The following is a 23,157-nucleotide window of genomic DNA, read 5'->3' on the forward strand; positions in this document are numbered from 1 at the left end:
GCCATGCAGTTGTAGTCCGGGCAGGCCCGCCCAAACTCCCGACTGGGCCAGTAGTTTTGATCTATCTCTATTGGGCCACCCTCAGTGGCTGGGCCCCTGAAAGCTGTTCCATTCCCCCAACCCCCTCCCTTATGGCCAGACCTGAATCCGGGCAGTATGTGGTTTGACGTTGTCCTGCTGGAAAACCACTTCTGAATGTACGTGATCTCCGATCCCTCAGTCGTCACTGTCTTAAAAACCGTCATCTGTAATGGACATCATAACATGGGCTCAGGAATAGAGTACAGGTGCTAGATTGGCTGTCTCTGACATGTCTCCAATTGAGAATGTGTGGCACATTTTGAAGTGCAAAATACGGCAACGAAGGCCGAACGTGCAATTGCACAGCTGAAGACCCGCATTATGGATGAATGGGGGGAAATTCTGCTTGCTAACTTAACACACTTGTGTCTTCAGTGCCCAAATGCTTAATACGTGTTATTAGAAGAAATGGTTATTTTATAGAGTGGTAAACATTCAATTGTCCCAACTATTTTGGAGCGTGTTGCAATCATGTGATTTGAAATGAGTGCATTTTTAAATAAATACATTTAAAAGGTAAAACATCAAATAATGTGTTGTTGTAGTGCTTTCAATATAGCATAGCGTGAATAGAATTTACAAATCACTCCTTTCTGTTTTTATAAGAATTTTGCATACTGTCCTAACTTTTTCGTAATTGGTGTTGTAGTTATGACTAGTGTTTGTTCTTTAATGTAAGCCTATAAGATTTTTTACATTTGTTTTATCAGCCAACAGGAGAAAATCATATGCTTTCAAAGCACGTGTTATGTGCCAAAATGTAATACAAGAGTAATATTTTTTTTTTTTAAATCCCTAACCCCAAGTATGAACAACAGTAATAGTGATGCCTGCCTTAGAAAAAAAACAGCAACAAGAGAGCATGACCTCTTGCATGTGTGTCTGTGTGTCTCCAGTGAAAAAACAGATGTCAAAAGAGCTAAACAAACTCTCTTTAACAACTTTAAATTTCATGGGAGCAGAAACATGCCAGCTATTTGAGAAGACTCGCTGAATTAAACATTTTCTTTTATTAGATTAAGGTTTTCTTTTGTTGTCTTTAGTGCCTCTTGATGGGAATATGTCTGAATGAGACAGCAAAAAACATCACTCTCTGTGTGTGAGTGTATTTGTGTGAGTTTTCATGCTTACTGAGATCTTGGTAAACACAGAGAGCATCAGACTGAGTGCTGACAAGTACATGCGAATTCTCTCTCCTCCAAACCGCCGACCCAGATACTCTGGCATTGTGACAATCTGAGAGAGAAAGAGAGAAAAGAAGTGCAGAGGGAATGCCATAATCTAAGCAAATTTAAAGGCAAATCAGAGAAAGTAGTGCGCGTGCGTGTATTTGTGTCTGGTACAAGGCAGGCAGGCAGCATTAAGCATAAGTTAACCATTTTTAATACACATAGGTTCATTTGACACATTGGTACGAATGGTAGTTTTGTGTGTTTTAAGACTCACCCCAGAGGACACGTAAACTGGGACAAAGATCCAGGCAAGAGCTAACAGGACATAAGTTGCCTAATGGAATAGAGAGAGAAGGGCGATAAAATCATGTTCTTAATTAATGTCTTTGTCTTGATTTCAAGATAAAAACTATTTAAACGTCCTTAAAACAAAATAAATTAAAATCACATTTAAGAAGCAAAACTGCTTAAGATATTATCACTTGTCAGAGAAATTTGTACGCCCCAAAATGTTTTTGAACACTAAAGCTAATACATACATACATACATATATATATATATATATATATATATATATATATATATATATATATATATATATATATATATATATATATATATATGAAGAACACTTTTTTTTATTATTATTATTTTATTTATTTATTTTGTGCCGCACAGTGACAGTTGTAAGGCAGAAATTGGTCCTCTTACTCCCCCTAGTGCTTGAGCATTTTCAATGAGGCATTGAAACAGTGGTGTAGTAGTGACTGAAGAGGTGGGCATACTGTGACCCATAACTTTTATTAAAAGTTATGGGTCAAAAGCCTCCTTGCTGTTCTGGCGGCATACGTATCATGACTCATTTTATGTGGGTATACATAAAATCCTTTAAAAGATAGGTGGACATATGGCATATGCCTGCGTATGCCCTAGACTACACTACTGCACTGAAAGAAAATGATGATACTCACATTCCATTCAAAGCCAGCAACAGCGATTCCCCCGGCTGCTCCTGTCCCAGCCAAACCAATGAACAATCCTGATCCCTCACTGCTGGCAAACAGAGAGGCCCCAATCTGCACCCATTCATAAAGTATATTAGTACCATTCTCAGCCTGGATTCAACATATAAGTGTACAACCGGGCTAAAGGTGCCCCGGGGTGAAAGGCACGTTTCATTTTATTTTCTCCCAAAACACTAAATAGCAACAAAATGTACCACATCACTTTTCTAAATACCTGTTTGACACTATGCACTGTAAAACTTTACTGATCCACGCGGTCATGATCAAATCATGAGTTTGATTTTGAGGTAATTTGATGTAACATTTAATAACTTTTAAAAAAAAATCAAATTTATGTAGCTAATCAGAATTCCTGAAATGATGACATTTATTTTGAAACAAAACACTTGTTTGTCATTTACAGTTTTGTTCAAGGTGATATAATCAAAAGTTTTTCAATAAATGTCCAATATGTGAAAGGATAGGATTTGGGGTAAAAAGCCAACCCAACCCCCCAATAAATTAATATTATTATTATTATTATTATTATTATTTTTATTATTATTATTATTATTATTTTCAATCTTGATACACTTTGCAATCAGAAAAAGTACATATTTTTAAGTAGTGCCTTGAACCCCATTGTATCCAATGCAGCATATACCTGTTAATATAATTTGGCACAATATTTACAACATGAAACAACTACTGTGTTACAACAATCAACATCTTATCACAAAACTTCATAAGTGGGTAATGTCACATGCTATACTTCATCTAAAACTAATTTAAACCATTTTAAACATTTAAACAATTATCATATTTTAAACATTACGTTTTTTATATAATTATCAAACATGCCTCATATTTATAATAAGTATATGTAGGCCTATATTTTAAGACCACATTACTTTTTATGACCTCAAAATGGAATAATGAGTTACACAACAAGACTATTTAATTGAACTGCAAAATTAACACACAAGTAACTATATATGATGATAAAAATAGCGAGAAACTTTAAAGACAGTGTGACCAGTCACATCACTTAAAATATACACCTTGCCGTAAACATATGCACACATTTTTCACATCAAATATTTATAATGAAAATAAAAGCTTTATGTCAATGTTATTTGTCTACCCACTAAAAAAGAAACTCCTTTTTCTGAATTATTAATAAAATGTCTGGATTTACAACCTGGAAATACAACCTTTTAGAAGTTTACATTACTCATAAAAACTTTATCATTCTTCATTGAATATGAATGTAAAATCTGTTCATAGTGAATATATTTTATCATATTGCTTTAACTAGGCCCCTTTTTCATTAATTATCATGAGTATTGTTCAAATGTTGTCTGTGGGTTTCACTTACTGGCCACCAAGCCATGTCCCTGCCAGCCAGGAAATATCCACTTAGTGTGTTTCGGCTCACTCTGCAAGATGACTTAAACACACACACACACACATACAGTACAACAACAGTTCATCCAAAATTCAAATAAAGTTGAATTTCCCACCTTTACTTTTTAGAAAGTGTTAGAATAGATAATTTTTCCTGATTACATGCAATTCCACAATTAATATTCACTAATCATTCTATTATTATCATGTATATTTAAATTATAATAATTACCATTTATACAATGTTAATCATTTAAATAATAATAATAATGTTAAAAATGCTCACACATAAGTGAGCACACACACATACACCTCACCCATATTCCAACTGCAACGTTCAACAAAAAGTATGCTCCGATTACGATGATATCAGACACGCTGAAAGACTGAGAAAGGGCGAAAAATTTAGTGGTAGAGTTAGACGCCATGTCCTACCTTCACACACACAACACACAGACTAAGACAACAAGATGGGGAGGGATAGAAAGACGCAGAGCATTCTGGTCAGCTCTGTGTGTGAATTGATCATTAAACACATCAGTTTAATGAAGCAAACCTGAACCTACATGAAAACAACAAGGCAGATGAGACACATCCCTGCAGATGCACAAAATCCTGTTGCTTGTTGTGGTTTCACAGGCTTACAAACACCTGCACATGCACCTAAATACCCATGACTAAACACATACATACATGCACACAGCTAAATTAGAGCATGGAGACGTATTATCTGACAAACCTAATGTGACTTGAGGAGTCCAAAAAACATCTCCAGACACACTTAACAAAGTGAATCATTTGCTTAAAAACCCACTGGTGCTACCCATTAACACACACAACACATGCACTAACCATTAGCATCAATCTTACACAGGACATAAGTATACTCACTACCTATACCTTTAGTGTGACAGGTCACAGTTCACATCAGTTGTACCTTATTTTACTGTATGCTTTAAGTATTTGCAACCTACTAGCTTTGGAATTATAAATACATATTAAGCCAACAAATCTATTAGTAAATTAGTTAATTAGTAAAGAAAGCTGTTACCAAATAATTTCATTTTACCACGTATTGTTATAAATACAAGAGATTCCAAAAAGTGCTACTGCTTATCCAGTAACTAGGGCTTAAAAGTCAGTATTGAGAAATACAGTCTGATGAATAAATAATCTTCAGGGCCAACTTGATCTCTGTCACACAGATTCTGTGCCATATTATAGAATTTTTTCTTTTTTTAAATATATTGTTTCATTTTGGTCTTGACAGTCTTACCATGTCTGACTCATCCATAAACTTAGAATAAATGCCAGAATAGATGTTTGTTGTCTATCCAGCTTAATACATGTGAAATTAACAGTTTATCTATACATTCAAAAAACAGCTGACACCTCTTCACTCAGAAACATATTTTATCCTATTTTTTAGATTGACTCATTTTAAGTTCATATCAAATTTCCATCAAATTTTAAGATTATTAAATTTGATGGAAATTTGTTATGAAATTGAAATGGGTAAATCCTATATATATATATATATATATATATATATATATATATATATATATATATATATATATATATATATATATATATATATACACACACACACACACACACACACACACACACACTGGCAGCCAAAAGTTTGGAATAATGTACAGATTTTGCTGTTTCAGAAGGAAATTGGTATTTTAATTCACCAAAGTGGCATTCAGCTGATCACAAATTATAGTCAGGACATTACTGATGTAAAAAACAGCACCATCACTATTTGAAAAAAGTCATTTTTGATCGAATCTAGACAGGCCCCATTTCCAGCAGCATTCTAGCTGTCAGTTTGTTCAGATACTCAGGTGACATTTCACCCCACGCTTCCTGTAGCACTTGCCATAGATGTGGCTGTCTTGTCGGGCACTTCTCACGCACCTTACAGTCTAGCTGATCCCACAAAAGCTCAACGGGGTTAAGATCCATAACACTCTTTTCCAATTATTATTGTTGTCCAATGTCGGTGTTTCTTTGCCCACTCTAACCTTTTCTTTTTGTTTTTCTGTTTCAAAATTGGCTTTATTTTTTGCAATTCTTCCCAATGCCTGCACCCCTGAGTCTTCTCTTTACTGTTGTACATGAAACTGGTGTTGAGTGGGTAGAATTCAATGAAGCTGTCAGCTGAGGACATGTGAGGTGTCTATTTCTCAAACTAGAGACTCTGATGTACTTATCCTCTTGTTTAGTTGTACAACTGGCCTTCCACATCTCTTTCTGTCCTTGTTAGAGCCAGTTGTCCTTTGTCTTTGAAGACTGTAGTGTACATCTTTGTATGAAATCTTAATATTTTTGGCAATTTCAAGTATTGTATAGCCTTCATTCCTCAAAACAAGGATTGACTGACGAGTTTCTAGAGAAAGCTGTTTCTTTTTTGCCATTTTTGACCTAATATTGACCTGAAGACATGCCAGTCTATTGCATACTGTGTCAACTCAAAAATAAACACAAATACAATGTTAAGCTTCATTTAATGAACCAAACAGCTTTCAACTTTGTTTGATATAATGGCAAGTGATTTTCTAGTAACAAATGAGCAATTTAGCATGATTACTCAAGGATAAGGTGTTGGAGTGATGGCTGCTGGAAATGGAGTCTCCCTAGATTTGATCAAAAATTACTTTTTTCAAATAGTGATGGTCCTGATTTTTACATCAGTAATGTCCTGACTATACTTTGTGATCAGTTGAATGCCACTTTGGTGAATTAAAGTATCAATTTTACAAAGTACATTATTACAAACTTTTGGCCGCCAGTGTGTGTGTGTGTGTGTGTGTGTGTGTGTGTGTGTGTGTGTGTGTGTGTGTGTGTGTATATATATATATATATATATTAGTGTTTTGTGAGTACTTTGTAATATATGGTGTTGAAATTTACATATTTCATTTTTTTTTATTTAATAAATGCAAATCACATAAACTGAAATATTCCATTTTTAGGATTTATATAAAATATTTTATAAACCTGCAGTTATTTATTCATTTAAAATTCTTATTTTATAGTATTTAGTATTTAGTAGTATTTCTTAATTCATCAAAATTCTTATATTCATTATTGAAATGCAGTAGTGCTAGACTTGTTTTTGTTCATTTGTATGTCACTTTGAATCAAATTAAACTTAAATGCAGTTATTTGTATCAGATTTAACAATACAAATCATTCTGAGGCAACTTAAAAAGGTGCCTTATATTAGAGATGAAAGAAAAAGATAAAAACAACAACCCTTACATATAACAATAAAAAAGTTCTGCTAAATGAATAAATGTACTGTAAATGTAGACAGTACAGTATATCTGTGATGAGAAATATCATATTCTTTAAAAATCCTTATAGCATTTTATTTTAATGTTGGAAAGATTTTTAAATTAAGATATCAAGCTGAAAAAATTGAGTAGAGAGCCCTTAAGCAGCCACGCTCATTCTTGTTAGAGATCTTTCCGAAGACTTGAATTCAAACCCTGCTCAAATACACCTGCCAGTGATGTCCAAGAGGACCCAAAAAAGACCTTGATTTGCTGATTCAGGTGCATTTGATTAAGTTGTAGGAAATGAAATCTGCAGAAAGAAAGATCTCTAATTTTACTGCATCTGGTGGTAAACTAATGGCTAAGATCTAGGTAAACAGATAGATAGGACCCAAGAACTGGCAGTGGGAAATTTCTCTCTTGTCAGTTTGAATGAAAAATGTCTGCCACCTCACAAGTAATTCGCCAGTATAAATTTTGCCACTGGAGCAGTCCTTTAAAATTGACAGTGCAAAATATGTAAAGAATGGCCAATTACTGATGTGGGTTAGAAAGGAGCCCAAATTAGACATCTGCTCTGGTTTTAATAACACCCTTAGGGAGTAATATATCGTATCACAGATTTTAATTGTAAGAACATCACCAAAATTATGCCTGAAATGGCAGATAAAGGGAGATAATGTGATAGAGTTAGAAACAAAATTATATGATAATAATCAGTGCAGTGCGCCTTTCAATGTCTGAGTGCCACCAATAGCATTTGAATGGATAATTCATCCAAAAATGAAAATTCTGTCTTGTGGTTCCAAACCCTGCGTGACAGGGGCTGTCAAGCTCCAAAAAGGACTACATCCCAAGTCATCTAAAGCCATACTTAGCTTTGTGTGAGAAACAGACTGAAACTGAAGTTGTTATTCACTGTCAAATTTCACACGCACTTGTGCATACTTGGCACCCCATAATCAAGACACAAGGCACCCAAGAAGTAGAAGTCTGCTACATGGCCTGATCACAACTGGACCTGACAAACCGTTGGGTTACGTTCTGGGTTTGATTCTGTTTTTAAGTGTAACTTCGGGATTGGATTAGTAATGAATGAAAAACGATGCATGAAAACAGACTATTTATGGGCTGTTCACATTGAATGTGTTTTTGCATGCGTCTGCGTTGTTTTTTTATTGTTTTTATCATTGAAAGGACACTTGTTGAAAGGACATCTTTGACCGGTGCACTGCATCTCGATTTTTTGTCAGCATCTCGCGCATGACCGCTGCATTTTTAGACAGTGTCAAGTTAAAAAAAAACGTACATTTTTCAAAACGCATCTCAAAACACCCAAGTTCTGTTTCATTCTCTTTTTAGCGCATATGCCACAAAGACGAGAAGAACATAAAGAAGTTCAGGTTGCAAACACGACTCTGTGTGACTGATACACTGTTACACATGATTCCAGATTGTTCTTCACTCAGTAAAGTCATCATAGGGATTGAAAAGACTTTGAATATAGTAAACAAGCAGTATAGAGTAATACTTTTAAGGTAGCCTACTCACTGAAAGCCCTAATAAGTTGACTTTACTCAGTTGACTGAGTAAACTCGTTCTCTCAACTGAATTGAGTAATGGCATCTCCAAAACTTGTGTAATTAAATTCACTTAACTTGGTGTTCATGTAGAATGAACTTAAAGGGTTAGTTCACCCCAAAACTAAACTTTTCTCATCATTTACTCACTCTTATGCCATCTCAGGTGTGGATGACTTTCTTTCTTCAGCTGAACACATTTGAAGAAAAATATAAAAATATCTCAGCACAGTGGGTCCTTAAAATGCAAGTGGATGGTAATCAGACCTTTGAAGCTCCAAAAATCACAGACAGTCAGCAACTACTTAAGATAAGGTAACTAGATGCAAGTACTGTATGTTCAAAATCAGATTTTCTATTTAAATGTTCTTGTTTCAAGTTAATAATTTGAATTGAATGGACTCAAAGTCAGGTCATACAGTAACACAGCTTAAATAATGAAGATTATAACTGATTCTAGGTCAATCATTAAACAAACTTATTTCTCCACAGAAATGCACATATGCCTACTTTGGTTGCAAATGTAAAAAGAGAACTGTAATTCAGTTAACAGGGTCCAACTTGACCAAAGAGGACATAGATCACCCTGATGGTGACATCACATAAAACAATTATTTGCAACAAAACTACATAAATAATAATACTACAAAAGAGCTAAAACATCTATGAATTCTTGATAACAACTACTTAATGCCCCCATAAGTTCCCTCTGACCATGGAAACATAATTAAATAATTCAAGGTATTGTGGGTATTCCCCAGCCTCAAATTTTGTACTCAATAGTATATCATGTAATAAATATAAATAGATATAAAATAGATATAGAATAGATATAAAATACAATGTATATGTATTTTTAATATAAGGAATTTATATATTTGAGTTATGAGCCCAAACCTTGACATTTCAAGTCATTTTTATTTAAGATATTAGGGTTTACAGTGCTGGTCATTTTATAATTGTGATGTATGGGAAAAGAGCAGTGCGAACATACGGCAAAATATCTCATTTTTGCATTCTATGAGAGGAAATCAAGGGTTTAGAACAAAATGAGAGAGGGTAGCCTAAATGATGGCAAAATGTCAATTTTGTGTGAACTGCTTCTTTAATAGTGTTATTTTTTTTCCTCTTAGAAGGCTGAGGTTGTATGAGTCTGGCTCAGTGAACACTGCGAGCAGCTCCTATCCCACTAAAATCTGTCCTGTGACATTTCTTTCTTCCATCTCATCCTCATAAACATACTCTCTCTCTCTCTCTCTCTCTCTCTCTCTCTCTCTCTCTCTCTCTCTCTCTCTCTCTCTCTCTCTCTCTCTCTCTCTCACACACACACACACACACACACACACACACACACACACAAACACAACACACATTGCTTTCCTCCCTTATAATCTGTCAATCCCATGGGAAAAGGGTCTGCTTAGTCAACGCCCCCTGATTGATGCGCGCTCTCTCTCTCTCTCTCTCTCTCTCTCTCTCTCGCTCTCTCTCTCACACACACACGCGCGCGCGCGCACATGGAAAAAGCGACAGCGGATTACAACCTCCAGCGACCGCGCGCACATCATAGCGCACATCTGCCTGGATGTTTACGTAATGCATGTCTCTCTTCCAGCTTCGGGTCAAAGAGACGACATCCGTTGGTATGTTCACAACATCTGCAATTTTTGTAGCATTTACTCAATGCTACCGTACGTAAATACGCACAGCGTTTCGGTGCTGTCCCTTTAACCCGAAAACTGGACTCTGTCACGCTCGATCGTCACATCAAGTACGAATTAAGACTGCGTGGACGCCGCTGGTCACTCTACTGGGCGCGCGTCTCTGTGCACTCGACCTTACACGATGAGCGGCGAGGGTGCGCTGGCGTTTACGGCACCGTTTCGGTCGCCTGGCCCCTTGAAGATGCGCTGGATGTAGAAGTAGAGCCATGAATGCATGCGTGAGAGAGTGTGTATGAGTGTAGTGAGAGTGTGTGATTGAACAGGATGGGGAAAGAACAGGAACTCTTACAAGCGGTGAAGACGGAGGACCTGGTTACCGTCCAGCGGCTCCTGCAGAGACAGAAACAGGGCAAAGCGAGTGAGTATCCTTCCCACCGATTTTTTAAAATGCCCCCTGTTACGCATCACACTGAGGTTGAACACACACACACACACACACACACACACACACACACACACACACACACACACGCCATGCCTGTATATTGGACTGGCCGTTCACCGGTGATGCCCCTTGTTGAACTCCATTGGTGCTTAGGTTTCTTAATAATATTTGGAAAAACAGTTATACAGTAGCTTAGGCTAAATAAATTAATATTTTCCAATTTCCTCTTTGAAGCATGCAGATAAATTACTCGAATGCCTTCTACGTGTTGTTTACGTCGTTATCAAAGTACGCGTTTATTATTATTATTTATTTATTTATTTATTTATTTTTACATTACTATCGATAGCTATTACAGTAAAATAACAGTAAAGCTGCCAGTTGCCCCTCCTTAGCACTACCGATAAATCTCTCATCCCAACAACTACACCACAAGTGCGCAACGCGAAAACGACGTAGATACGTTATAATCAACTTAGGGGTTGTTCACACCGAACTTGTTTTTGCGTCCATCCGCAATGTTTTTTTTAATCGTTTTCCCATGTAAACGCGCTCTAGACGGATTTAGACACCGTGCCAAGTTAAAAAGAATTTCAACTGTTTAAAACGCGTCTCGATACACTGCGTTCTGTTATATTCGTTGCGTTGCATCAAGCTTTTGACGCGTTCGGTGTGAACGGCCCCAAAGATGTGTAGCGCGAGCGAGCGATTTCGATTAAAACGCGGACAGCTTCGTTGATTAGCTATAACGGGAGCGTTCTAGTTTTGTCGCTTTGCTCAGTGTAGATGCGATGACAAAAATGAAGCTCGCTGTTGGTATGAAAGCCGCGGCCCGCGCCAAATCCGCTTTGATGTCCAGATGAGCGCGCGCCGATATGGCAGGTGGCTCAAGATCGCCAAAGATTAAAGAGATGTTGTTGATGGAAACATGCGGAAATGAACATTGCCCGTCCTTTTTGTGGTTAAAACCATTAATTTGTCACAGGTTTTAATTTCTAGTAACTGTTCTTCATGTTATAGACTACTAGAGACGTTTGATAGTGTACATAGATTTGTTTTTTTTTTTTGTTTTTTTGTCAATTTGGAAGTGAAAGCGCTTGGCTGAGGAAAGAGAAGAGGGATTATGTTAGTGAAATGCGTCAGATGTCATCGTAATAAAGTGTGTGAGTATGCGCGCGCGCGCGCGAGAGTGAGAGGCCTCTCAGCTGTTTGGTCGTGTGTCCATAATGACGTTTAAAGGGGCGTTCACACAGGGGAAATTGTTGCATGCACAGTGTCTAAAACGTACGCGTTCTGAGTACGTGTTAGAATTTACGTGACCCATAAATCAGTCTGTTTTTTGATGTCTCAACTCAGGATACGGATGCATACAGTGTGTGACTGTTTTGGTAGGTCAAAATGCATGCTGGGATGATCTGGTGATATTTGGATCAAAAATGTGTTTGTTTTTTCTCTCTCACAGTTACAACGAATCATCCAAATCATCAAAACTTACTGATATGGTTGCACAAGATTAAGTACACATGCACATGTCTATAATTGAAATGCAATTACCACTTCCAGTGCTGGGTAACATCCCAGGTGGTGAGAGAAGCATCTCTTGCTATAGGGCGGCCTGAAATGGAAGCAGGGCACTGTGTGTGTGTGTGTGTGTCTTACAATAATAGCTATACTATACTTAAAATGCCCTTCTTTTCTGTGTTGTTAAAAAACATTCACTTTTTCTGCGGTCAGCTAATGAGCGGAGCCTTGTTGTACCAACACAAAGAGGCTCCAGAACACTTGTACCACCTACCACGTTGGTGGAATGACCTTCCCAACTCCATCCGTTAAGCAGACTCACTCTCTGTATTCAAAAAATGGCCAAAAACACATCTTTTCCATGAGCACTTAACCATGCACTATATATATATATATATATTATACACCAATCAGCCACAATATTAAATCCACCTACCTAATATTGTGTAGGTCCCCCTGGTGCCGCCAAAACAGCACCAGCCCGAGATGCTATTCATATCAACACAGTTATACAGAGCGGTTATCTGAGTTACCATAGACTTTGTCAGTTCGAACCAGTCTGGTCATTCTCTGTTGACCTCTCTCATCAACAAGTCATTTCCGTCCACAGAACTGCCCCTCACTGGATGTTTTTTTGTTTTTGGCACCATTCAGAGTAAATTCTAGAGACTGTTGTGCGTGAAAATCCCAGGAGATCAGCAGTTACAGAAATACTCAAACCAGCCCATCAAATCACTAAGATAATTTTTTTCCCCCATTCTAATGATTCATGTGAACATTAACTAAAGCTTCTGACCCATATCTGCACGATTTTATGCACTGCACTAGTGCCACACTATTGGCTGATTAGATAATCGCATGGATGATTGTTGGTGGGCAGTGGTGGCTCAGTGGTTAAGGCTTTGGGTTACTGACCGGAAGGTCACCGCACCGCCACAGCACCGCCAAGATGCCACTGTTGGGCCCTTGAGCAGGGCCCTATCTGCTCCAGGGGCGCCGTATCATGGCTGACCCTGCGCTCTGACCCCAGCTTAGCTGGGCTATGCGAAAAAGAATTCCACTGTATATGATCAAAATGTATAATATGTGACAAAAATAAATAAATAAAGGCTTCTGGTGCCAGGTGGGCTGGTTTGAGTATTTCTGTAACTGCTGATCTCCTGGGATTTTCACGCACAACAGAATTTATTCCGAATGGTGCCAAAAACAAAAAACATCCAGTGAGCGGCAGCTCTGTGGACGGAAATGCCTTGTTGATGAGAGAGGTCAACAGAGAATGACCAGACTGGTCAAAGTCTACGGTAACTCAGATAACCACTCTGTACAATTGTGGTGAGAAGAATATCATCTCAATGCTATTCTGAGATGCGGGTTGCCTCTATTTTGGCGGCACGAGGGGGACCTACACAATATTAGGCAGGTGGTTTTAATGTTGTGGCTGATCGCTGTATATATTCTTGTTGCACTCTAATCTGTCTTGGATACAACTATTCTGATGCTAGTGAAACTTTGTAATGCAGCACTTTTCGTACCACTGTCTCCTTAAAATGAATTGCTTATGATGTTATTCCTATTTGTAAGTCGTTTTGGATAAAAGCATCCGCCAAATGAATAAATGTAAAGTAAATGTTTTCTGATGCAGCCCTGAGCACCTTCATCTTTAGAAAAAGAGTGTATTGATATTTTGATGGTTGAAAGTATGAGTTAATTTAGAATCATGTATTTGACATACTGTATACCTTAGTGTCCAGAAGTCTTAGAGCATGTTGAAAATCTGGGATTTTTTAATTATTTATTTAAAACTTGGAAATAAACGAAGATTCTGCGCTATTTCAAATCAAAGCAAATGTATGGCATGTTAACTCCTTTGTGCAAAATGTCAGATTTCTTTGTTTTTATTAATGCACACAATATGCGCTTTGGCTTTGGAACATTCTCAAATCATGCTGGGATGGACCATCAGGTTTTACACAAACTTGTGAAGTCATTGCCAGCTCGAGTGCATGCTGTTATTAAAAGAGGACATGTCAAAATTCATTCAATTTTTCTCAAATTGTTATGCTGATAGTATAATACAAAAACAAACAAACTCTGATTTAAATGAGAAAATAGTGCAAAATAGTGCATTTTCACTAATGGTCTCAAACGCTTTGGATCTCACTATGAATGTAACTACACTCTAATATTAGCCTATATTTAAGATGTATACATTTCAATTTCATAACAAAATTCCATCAAATTGAATTGCCTAATATTTAACAAAATTAAATTAATAAAGCTTATATTTATTCGTTTTATTAATGATTTTTTTCAAGATTACACAATTCAATTTGATGGAATTTTGTTGTGAAATTAACAGCTGTAACGATCGCTCATTATAACATAAAAAATGAACTCCAACACTGAATCGCCACTTATAACACATGGAGTTGTGGTGGCATAGTGGGCTAAAGCACAGAATTGGTAAGCAAAATGTTGCTGGTTCAATTCCCACAGTCACCACCATTGTGTCCTTGAGTAAGGCACTTAACTCCAGATTGCTCCAGGGGGATAGTGCCTGTAATAAGTGCAATGTAAGTTGCTTTGGATAAAAGCATATAAAACAAAATGTGAATAACACACAAACAAAATGGAAATTCCTGCTAAAGAACTGGAGATGTTTCTTCTGCATTAGACACTTACACGATTAAATTTATTTCAAAAAGTGCTGGGGATAAAATTGGCAAAGGCAAAAAGCAGTAGGGACATGTCCCACCCATCAATGAAGCCTATGTATTTTGCCATTTACAGTACAAATACAGTAACCACCTTTAACTTTAAAAGAGACTATTTACTTTATCTCTAAAGGTACTGTAAGAATGAGGATCAATAGAAATCAATACAATTCCTTATATCATCCCTCAAGAGACTTATAAATGTTTTCTAAAGGTTAGTATTACATTAACACCACAAACTTTGTCTCCCTTGATTTTCGTTTGATTACATCTGAAACTATTCTTTCCTGAATTACTTTTCTAATTTTCCACACCAATATCTGAACTAATTTAATTACCAGTAGTCTTGTAGCCTAATTAAATGTAATCATAATGCATTACATTTAATACCTATAAAGATAAAGGATTATAAGAGTCTTTAAATAGAGCTTAGCTGAAGCATGTGTATTTGGCAGTTGAGAAGATATTGCTTTTTCAATGAACTCCACTCTCTTGTTCTAGAGCAAGTAAACATTGTTCTTGCAAGGACAGTTAACCACTGATTGTTGACACCAGGGCATTTCAAACACCTGTTAATGGAATCAGCATAGAGAATGAGGAAGTAAATAGATGTCGGTCAGCCTTTTGAGAGTTTTAGAGACTTCTCCTGCTGTGTCAAAAATATTATTTGATATGAGTGAATCAAACTCAATACATGAGGTTACACGAATGAAAGTCATTTTTAAGGGTCAGATCAAGTTGAAATGGCTCATTTGGGTAACAACTTCACATGTGCATGCTGACTTGATGTTGAGAATGTGAAATAATTAATTGTGTAGCCCATCATAAGCTCAAATTTCATTTCTGCATACATGTTCCTCCAAAAGGTTTTTAGGAGGACAAAAACAAAACAAGAAAGGAAGAAAAAAAAAAAAACATCTAAGTGTGCCAGATGATTGAATTTTGAGCGATAACTATTGTAAGGATTTTGGCAAGCAATGGTGCAACTTGCCATATTAATAGAGAATTTAAGTTATGTGTGGTCATGTGTGTGTATATTTTAGCAATTTTACAACAACTTTGAATGTGGTTCATCCAAATCTTAGTCAAACCGTCCAGTTTATATTATTCATTTTACTATGTTTTTAACTCTGGTTTGCACTTATGCCCAAGCTATTATTTGTTATGAATAATCATATATTTTCTTTTGCATCCATCTGGAAATAAAACAAACAATATATTGACTTTCAAAGACACTTTTTGTATTGTCTAAATGCTTTACTTGTTTGTTGCCCAAATAAATGTATATGATGTAATGTAACTGAATGGACCCTTTTCACACTTTTGGGTTTTGTAATGCAGAAGTAAATGACTGCAGGGTAAACTTCGATAGCGGTGAATGGAAGTAAATGGGAGATCATGGCAAATATAATTTATACTTACCCATTTGCTCCAACAGCAAAAGAAAAATGCCACTATTACGTTTCCACAACTTTTCAAGTGAAGAAAAAAAATGAAGAGTGGTGGATTTTTATTTATTTATTTATTTATATATACCAGTTTTTTTTTTTTTTTTTTTACCAGGCTCTAGTTAGGATTTTGACAGTCAGAAGAGAGAAGATGGCAAGTTTACTGTCACTCTCTCAGGCAGCTATATTAGAAACCATATTGTATCTTTGGTAACCCGTTTTTTAAAAACTAATTCCAGGGTAATATAATACAAAGTATAATGTTATAAATTTACTATAAATCATTTTAAAATTGCTTGTATAAAAAAGTTTTCTAGATTTACGCTGCTAAGTAAGGTGGAAATGTGTCGTCACAGTCTGTGACAACGGTCCATTGCCTGAATTATTTATTATATATTATATTTAGAATTATTTCTAAATTACATTTATTTGGGGGCCTTTCACATTAAATACTGATATGCAAATAATTCATTTAATTTGAATAATCATGTAATTAATTTGATTAAATTTTTTTAATCGATTGACAGCCCTAAAAATAACTTGTGACATAAGATTTTGGACATACCGCCTTCCCCTGGTATATAGTATTGTATAACTTGCTTTCTTTGGCCGATTAGTTGTTTTGTACATTAGAATCTAATTACAAAGTACCATATTTTACAATATGTAAATTATGGTTGTGAGGGCAGAGATGATGGATTTTTATGTCTAAAGGTCTCTCTGGAAATGTTGGTTTGATGGGGTCAGGGTCAAGGACATCTTGTGACATGTATTAGTCTGCTAGTAAGTTGTTCCCTATCTGTCACTCACTTGACGTTGTGTCGATGTAGTGACACTAGGGGTCACCCTTGGGAGCCCCAAACACCTCTGATATTTGAGAAAAGGCCAATGAGAATTGGCGATTGGAATTCTCATGCCACTCCCGGGGACATACGGGTATAAAAGGAGCCGGCTTGCAACCACTCATTCAGATTTGTTCTTCGGAGCCGAGCGGTGTTGAAGAAACCCACCAGCGTTCCATTCACCTCTGAAAGCGAAAGTGTAAAAGTGGGTGTTGGATATACGGTGCATTACAGCGGGTTCTCCCTTTCTCGCACAGATAATGCAAAGAACGCCCCTGGGCGCTTCAGCAGCCACTCTTGAAGAGAAATAAAAGAGTGTATTTTCTCTAAAAGAGTGAGCACTGATGGAGAGCGTCTTTGTAAAGATGACTTTCCATTGATGTGCAGTTCCTAAAAAAGGGTGCGGTCCTTATCTCTCTCCCTCTGACGGCCACGATTGCTGTCTCACGTCCCCCTGCCGGAGGCGAACCCTGGTTCGTCCTTACTGAGTAAGGTCACACGGCATGCTGTGGGCGGCCGGTGCAGGTGAGGGGAGCGACCTCCGACGCGACCACGGCCGCACCGAATCATCTCTCCTCCGTGCACCCAGCCGCCAATGCGCGCCGCCCCCGTAGTCACGCTGAGACAGCGTTCATGGGTGTAGCACGGCCATGGCAACGTTTCGATCGCGGCTTTCTCTCTTCCATAGAAAGAAAGCCACTCAAGCCACTCCCCGTCCTGGTCCCTCTGCTTATATGCATAAGACCGCGGTGGTTAGCATTGGGGCCGATTTGGGGGCTTTAATGGGAGCGTTTCCGCCGGGTGAATCCCCACGGACCTCCCATTCCCCAGCACACTCATTTCCACTGGTCGAGTTCATGGATGGGTCAGGCGTTGATCCAGGGCAAGCATGTGTTGGTCCGGACGGAAAACACAGCGACAGTAACGAACATAAACAGCTAAGGCGGTTTACGCTCAAGTCGCATGTCGCAACTTGCCCACTGTCTCCTCCTTTGGAGTCAGCAGCCACTGACGTTATTGCGGGCCACTCACATCCCGGGTGATCTCAACTGCGCAGCGGACATGCTGTCGTGGCAAGTGATGCTCAGGGTAGAGTGGAGACTCCACCCCCAGGTGGTTCAGCTGATTTGGAGTTGATTTGTCGAAGCACAGGTAGACCTGTTTGCTTCCCAGGAGTCCTCCCACTTCCCGCTGTGGTACTCTCTGGCCGAGGCCCCCTTGGCACAGATGCGCTGGCACACAGCTGGCCCCGGTGTCTGTGCAAGTATGCGTTTCCCCCAGTGAGCCTGCTTGCACAAACTTTGTGCAAGGTCAGGGAGGACAAAGAACAGGTCATGTTGGTGGCCCACCCAGACTTGGTTCTCGGAGCTCACGCTCCTCGTGACAGCCTCTTCCTGCCGAGTTCCCCTGAGGAAGGACCTCCTTTCTCAGGGATGGGGCACGATTTGGCACCTGCGCCCAGACCTCTGGAATCTCCACGTCCGGCCCCTGGACAGGACGTGGAAGATCTAAGTGGGTTACCACCAGCGGTGGTAGACACTGTCACTCTACAAGGCAGCTGCATGCCTTGAAGTGGCATCTGTTCGTGAATTGGTGTCCTTCCCGAGGTGAAGAACCCCAGAGATGCACAGTTGGGTCGGTGCTTTCCTTCCTGCAGGAGAGGTTGGAGGGGCAGCTGTCCCCCTCCACCTTGAAGGTGTATGTGGCCGCTATAGCGGCACACCACGATGCAGTGGACAGTAAGTCCTTGGGGAAGCATGACCTAATCATCAGGTTCCTTAGAGGTGCTAGGACGTTGAATCCTCCTAGGCCATGCCTTGTTCCCTCGTGGGATCTCTCTATGGTGCTGCTGGGCCTACGGAGAGCCCCGTTTGAGCCTCTGGAGTCAGTTGAGCTAAAGGCCCTCTCATTGAAGATGACCCTCCTGACTGCGCTCACTTCCATCAAGAGGGTTGGGGACCTGCAGGTGTTCTCTGTCGGCGATACGTGCATAGAGTTCAGTCCGGCATACTCTCACTTGAGACCCCGGCCGGGCTATGTGCCCAAGGTTCCCACTACCCCTTTTAGGGAGCAGTTGGTGAGCCTGCAAGCGCTGCCCCGGGAGGAGGCAGACCCAGCCTTGTCGTTGCTGTGTTCGGTACACGCTTTGCATATCTACTTGGACTGCACGGAGAGCTTTAGAGGCTCCAAGCAGCTCTTTGTCTGTTTTGGGGGACAGCGGAAGGGGAAGGCTGTCTCCAAACAGAGGATGGCCCACTGGATCGTGGATGCCATCGCCTTGGCATACCAGGCCCAGGGCGTGCCATCCCCCTTGGGAGTACAAGCACACTCCACTAGGAGTGTGGCATCCTCCTGGGCCTTAGCGAATGGTGCCTCTCTAGCAGATATCTGTAGAGCAGTGGGCTGGGCGATACCCAATACTTTTGCGAGATTTTATAATCTCCAGGTTGAGCCAGTTTCGTCTTGTGTGTTGGCAGGTACGAACAGGTAAGTTTGCGGGCAGCTGGCCGGGTGTACCGCTTGCACACAGCGCTTTTCCCCTCCCCGAGGGGAAAAACATTCGCTTTTTTCCCCCATGTGAGTTCCCGAGACCGGTGAACCCTGGATGTCTTTCCTCCTCAGCCCTGCGGCAGGCGAATTCGATGGAGAAATTAGATGCCAGGCCCAGTACTTGCGTTAGTATGCCCTGCACTGGGATAGGTGCTCCACATGTGCTGTTTGCCTGTGGTAACCCCATGTGATGTATTTTCCACGGTACGGTTTCCCTGACAGCAAACCTGTGTCTTCCCTAGGGCAGAGCCTCCTCTGCCACCAGTCGCCGCATTTGTAGAGCTCCTCCCCTCCAGGTAGGACCTACAGCGGGGGCTTCTTTCCACATGTGTACTACCGGTTGGTAAGTCCATGTGACGTATTCTCTACATGTTAACCTCCCCTTCGGGCAGGATGTGGTCTCCGCGGTGTCTTTTCCCCTTAGGAAAAAGAACATCTTCTCCGACGTTGAATGAATGGCCCCAGCTGAATGATTTTGTTGTAGGAGAAAAAGAAGAGAAAAGGCCGAAGTGGCTGGTGCGGCCTGTTCCCATTGTAAGTATGTCCACAATACTGAACTACCCGCTGAAATGGCCAGGACTCTGTCTCGGCTCCTCAGCACAAACCTGAATGAGTGGTTGCAAGCTGGCTCCTTTTATACCCATATGTCCGGGGGAGTGGCATGCGAATTCCGCTTGCCAATTCTCATTGGCCTTTTCTCAAATTTCAGAGGTGTTTAGGGCTTCCAAGGGCAACGCCTAGTGTCACTATATTGACACAATGTCTCGTTCCCTCCATCAGGTAACGGAGGTTACAACAGTAACCAAGATGATACTCACTTAGCCAAGATAATGATATAACATATAAAGTTATAATAACAGTATAAAGGAATTAATAAAATCAGAAAAAACTGTGCTGAACGCAATTTGTACATGTAATTCCAGCCTGATCTGATAAAAAAATTACATTAATGTGGCTACAGTTTTGCAAAATGATATTACTTTGTTTAGGACATGCATCACAGTTAAGTGAAATGTCCACTGTGTGGCGCTAAAAGCGAGTTAAATGTTCGCCAAAACAGATAAGATTTTAAAGGTTAATGCTTTATCTAGTTTTAAATCAACTAAACCTACCTCCCAAATCTAAACCTAACCGATAGTGTCATAAAAGGGACCCTTTGCATCGCAAGCCTGTAAATGTAGTTAGTTATGTAATGCAAACGTTAAAATGTATGTACAAAATACACACATAAAGGTATTTAGTATTGTATAACTAATTTTCTTTGGCCGATTAGTTGTTCTGAAATGTGTATTTACTGGAAAGCTTTTACAATCAGCATTGTGTTCAAGATTTGTACAACAACACAAACTTGAGTGATATTTTTGGACTACTATTACTGTTCTTAACATTAACTTATTTCATTCGTGTGTATCCGTTTATCTCCCTGTGCATCCTCTTAGGGCCTTATCGCTCCAAAAAGTGTGTGTTTTGTAGCCACTGTGTTTGGTATAAGCTGGACATTCCTAAACCAGTGAAGAGAAAATGCCAGAACACATCAGTCTAGCAAGCCATGAACATCAATGCATTCACTGAAAAAGGAAGAGGGAGAAGGAGAGAAGGAAACACCACTTAGTACAACCCTGAAGGAGAATGAATGAGATCATGTTGGACTTTTTTTAGACCATGTCCGTGGGATATATTAAAAAATGCACTTAAGTTATTCATCCCAATTGAAACTATTTTACATTTTCAGAATAAACATGAGCAGTGTTTGCTCATTCCAAATTTGCCACCACGATGCCAGGTTGTTTTGGTTGGTTGCCAGGGTGTTGCTATGCGGTTGCTAAGGTGCTCTTAGTGTGTCAGTGCAGTGCTTTATGGTTGCTGGGTGGTTGCTGTGTGGTTGCATACTGGCCCTTGTCTTAAGAGCCCATCCCCAAGTCTCTGTGATATTCTGGTCCCTAAAAAGGTCTCCTTATTGTAAATTTAATGGATTTTTTTTGCATGGTTTATTGTCCACAAGTTAAAAAAAACTTCAGTCCAGTCAGTCCACTCTCAAGGTATTGGAGGTATATTTCATATCCATATCCAAAATGGTGCAGGATGAAATTTAAGATGTAGAGTTGTAATTTATCTCCTTTCATTATTGTTTTTATCTGTCAGGTCTTTAAAACCCGGTGCTATAGTGGGGCTTGTGATCGCTTCCTTGGCTGTGGTTTTGTCGTTGTCAGTGTCAGCACTTCACGTTGTAAACATGAACCGATTTTTCCCTAGTTGAAGTTGACACTGATTGGCTGGGCCGTAATTTTTCCAGACAAGGAGTTTTCATTGGACTTGAGGCCAAACGTGGAGCTGAGGAATGGAAATCGCAAGATTCATCTGTATATTCAAGGCCAAGTTTGTGTGTGGTTCAGTGGTTAGAACTACAGAATATGAACAGGGTGACACAGATTCCTTTGACCACAGCCCTTGTGTCCTTTAGAAAGGTGCTTAACCTCAATGAGTCCCTTGAACATTTCATCAGATTGGTTGTTCTTGTGCTCCGGCCCTTCTTTGTGTGTGTATGTGTTTAGTAAAGTCTGGGAATAAAAAAAAAAAAAAAAAAGAATTCCTATATATTATTGCACATAATATTGAAAAAAGGCTCAACTTAAAGCCAATACAAGAGTTTTACATCCTCCATACTCTCATCAAAGATTGCAGGCTTTTCATTTACAAGTGGTGGCTGGCCATTTTCATGGTTGAGAAACATATGGTGTAATATTTATCTATTCCCCCCCCCCCCCCCATGTGCCTAATATTAGTGTAGCCAGGTGGAGAGATTTCATGTGGTTTAACTCTGGTCATGAATTGGACGTGGCCCCTTTAAAAGTTTTGTGATGACCGCTTTCTGACACTCTCTCATGTTAGAGACATGGGAATATACATTGGGCAGGAGAGCTCCCTGTTTTGTTCGTCGGTTGAGGATTCTTTGGGTGGATATAGAATTCTGCACAAAATGTTGTTAAACTGCATTAAATATATGTTCACAGGAGTCATATTTTGGGATTGAGTGTTTGTTGTGGGTTATTTTTGGTGGATGGATATGATTGCGTGTGTGGAGTTTGACCACGTTTTTGCATACAAGTGAGGACTGGGTATGTGAATTTGGTGTTGATCATGTCTTGTTTGATGATTTGTAGCCCAGAGTGTTTTTTTAGTGAATAAGTGTGATGCATTTAATATGTTAAGATGTGTTTAATGAGAGTTTTATTGTTTGAGATGTTGTATAAGTTCTTGAAGCCTGGTTGGAGATGCATGAAGTGCTTTGAGTGATTTTTGGCATGTGTTGAATTCATAAAGTGCTGTAAGTGTTTGGGCATGTGTTGAATGCATAGAATTCTTTGAGTAATTAAAGCAAGTAATTGAATTTATAAAATGCTGTGCATGATATAAGCATGTATTAAGGTGACGAATG

General features: G+C 39.2%; 2 protein-coding genes across 2 annotated transcripts in view; one reads left to right on the forward strand and one right to left on the reverse strand.

The window, feature by feature from the left end:
* Positions 1 to 4,092, reverse strand: part of LOC127445438 (sodium/glucose cotransporter 5-like) — a 52,739-nt gene extending 48,647 nt beyond the window's left edge. Inside the window, exons 1-5 of the mRNA XM_051705511.1 lie at positions 3,982 to 4,092; positions 3,636 to 3,707; positions 2,225 to 2,329; positions 1,528 to 1,587; positions 1,213 to 1,317 (exon numbers count right to left, since the gene is read on the reverse strand). Of these exons, the coding sequence (XP_051561471.1) occupies positions 1,213 to 1,317; positions 1,528 to 1,587; positions 2,225 to 2,329; positions 3,636 to 3,707; positions 3,982 to 4,092 (453 nt within the window). The remainder of the gene's footprint in view (positions 1 to 1,212; positions 1,318 to 1,527; positions 1,588 to 2,224; positions 2,330 to 3,635; positions 3,708 to 3,981) is intronic.
* A 5,991-nt stretch (positions 4,093 to 10,083) lies between these two features.
* The window catches only part of LOC127445420 (caskin-1-like), a 77,218-nt gene continuing 64,144 nt past the window's right edge, over positions 10,084 to 23,157 (forward strand). The window contains exon 1 of the mRNA XM_051705478.1: positions 10,084 to 10,619. Coding sequence (XP_051561438.1) covers positions 10,526 to 10,619 — 94 coding nt within the window. The 5' untranslated portion in view covers positions 10,084 to 10,525. The remainder of the gene's footprint in view (positions 10,620 to 23,157) is intronic.

The sequence above is a fragment of the Myxocyprinus asiaticus genome, chromosome 8 (genome assembly GCF_019703515.2).
Source record: "Myxocyprinus asiaticus isolate MX2 ecotype Aquarium Trade chromosome 8, UBuf_Myxa_2, whole genome shotgun sequence".
Lineage (NCBI taxonomy): Eukaryota > Metazoa > Chordata > Actinopteri > Cypriniformes > Catostomidae > Myxocyprinus > Myxocyprinus asiaticus.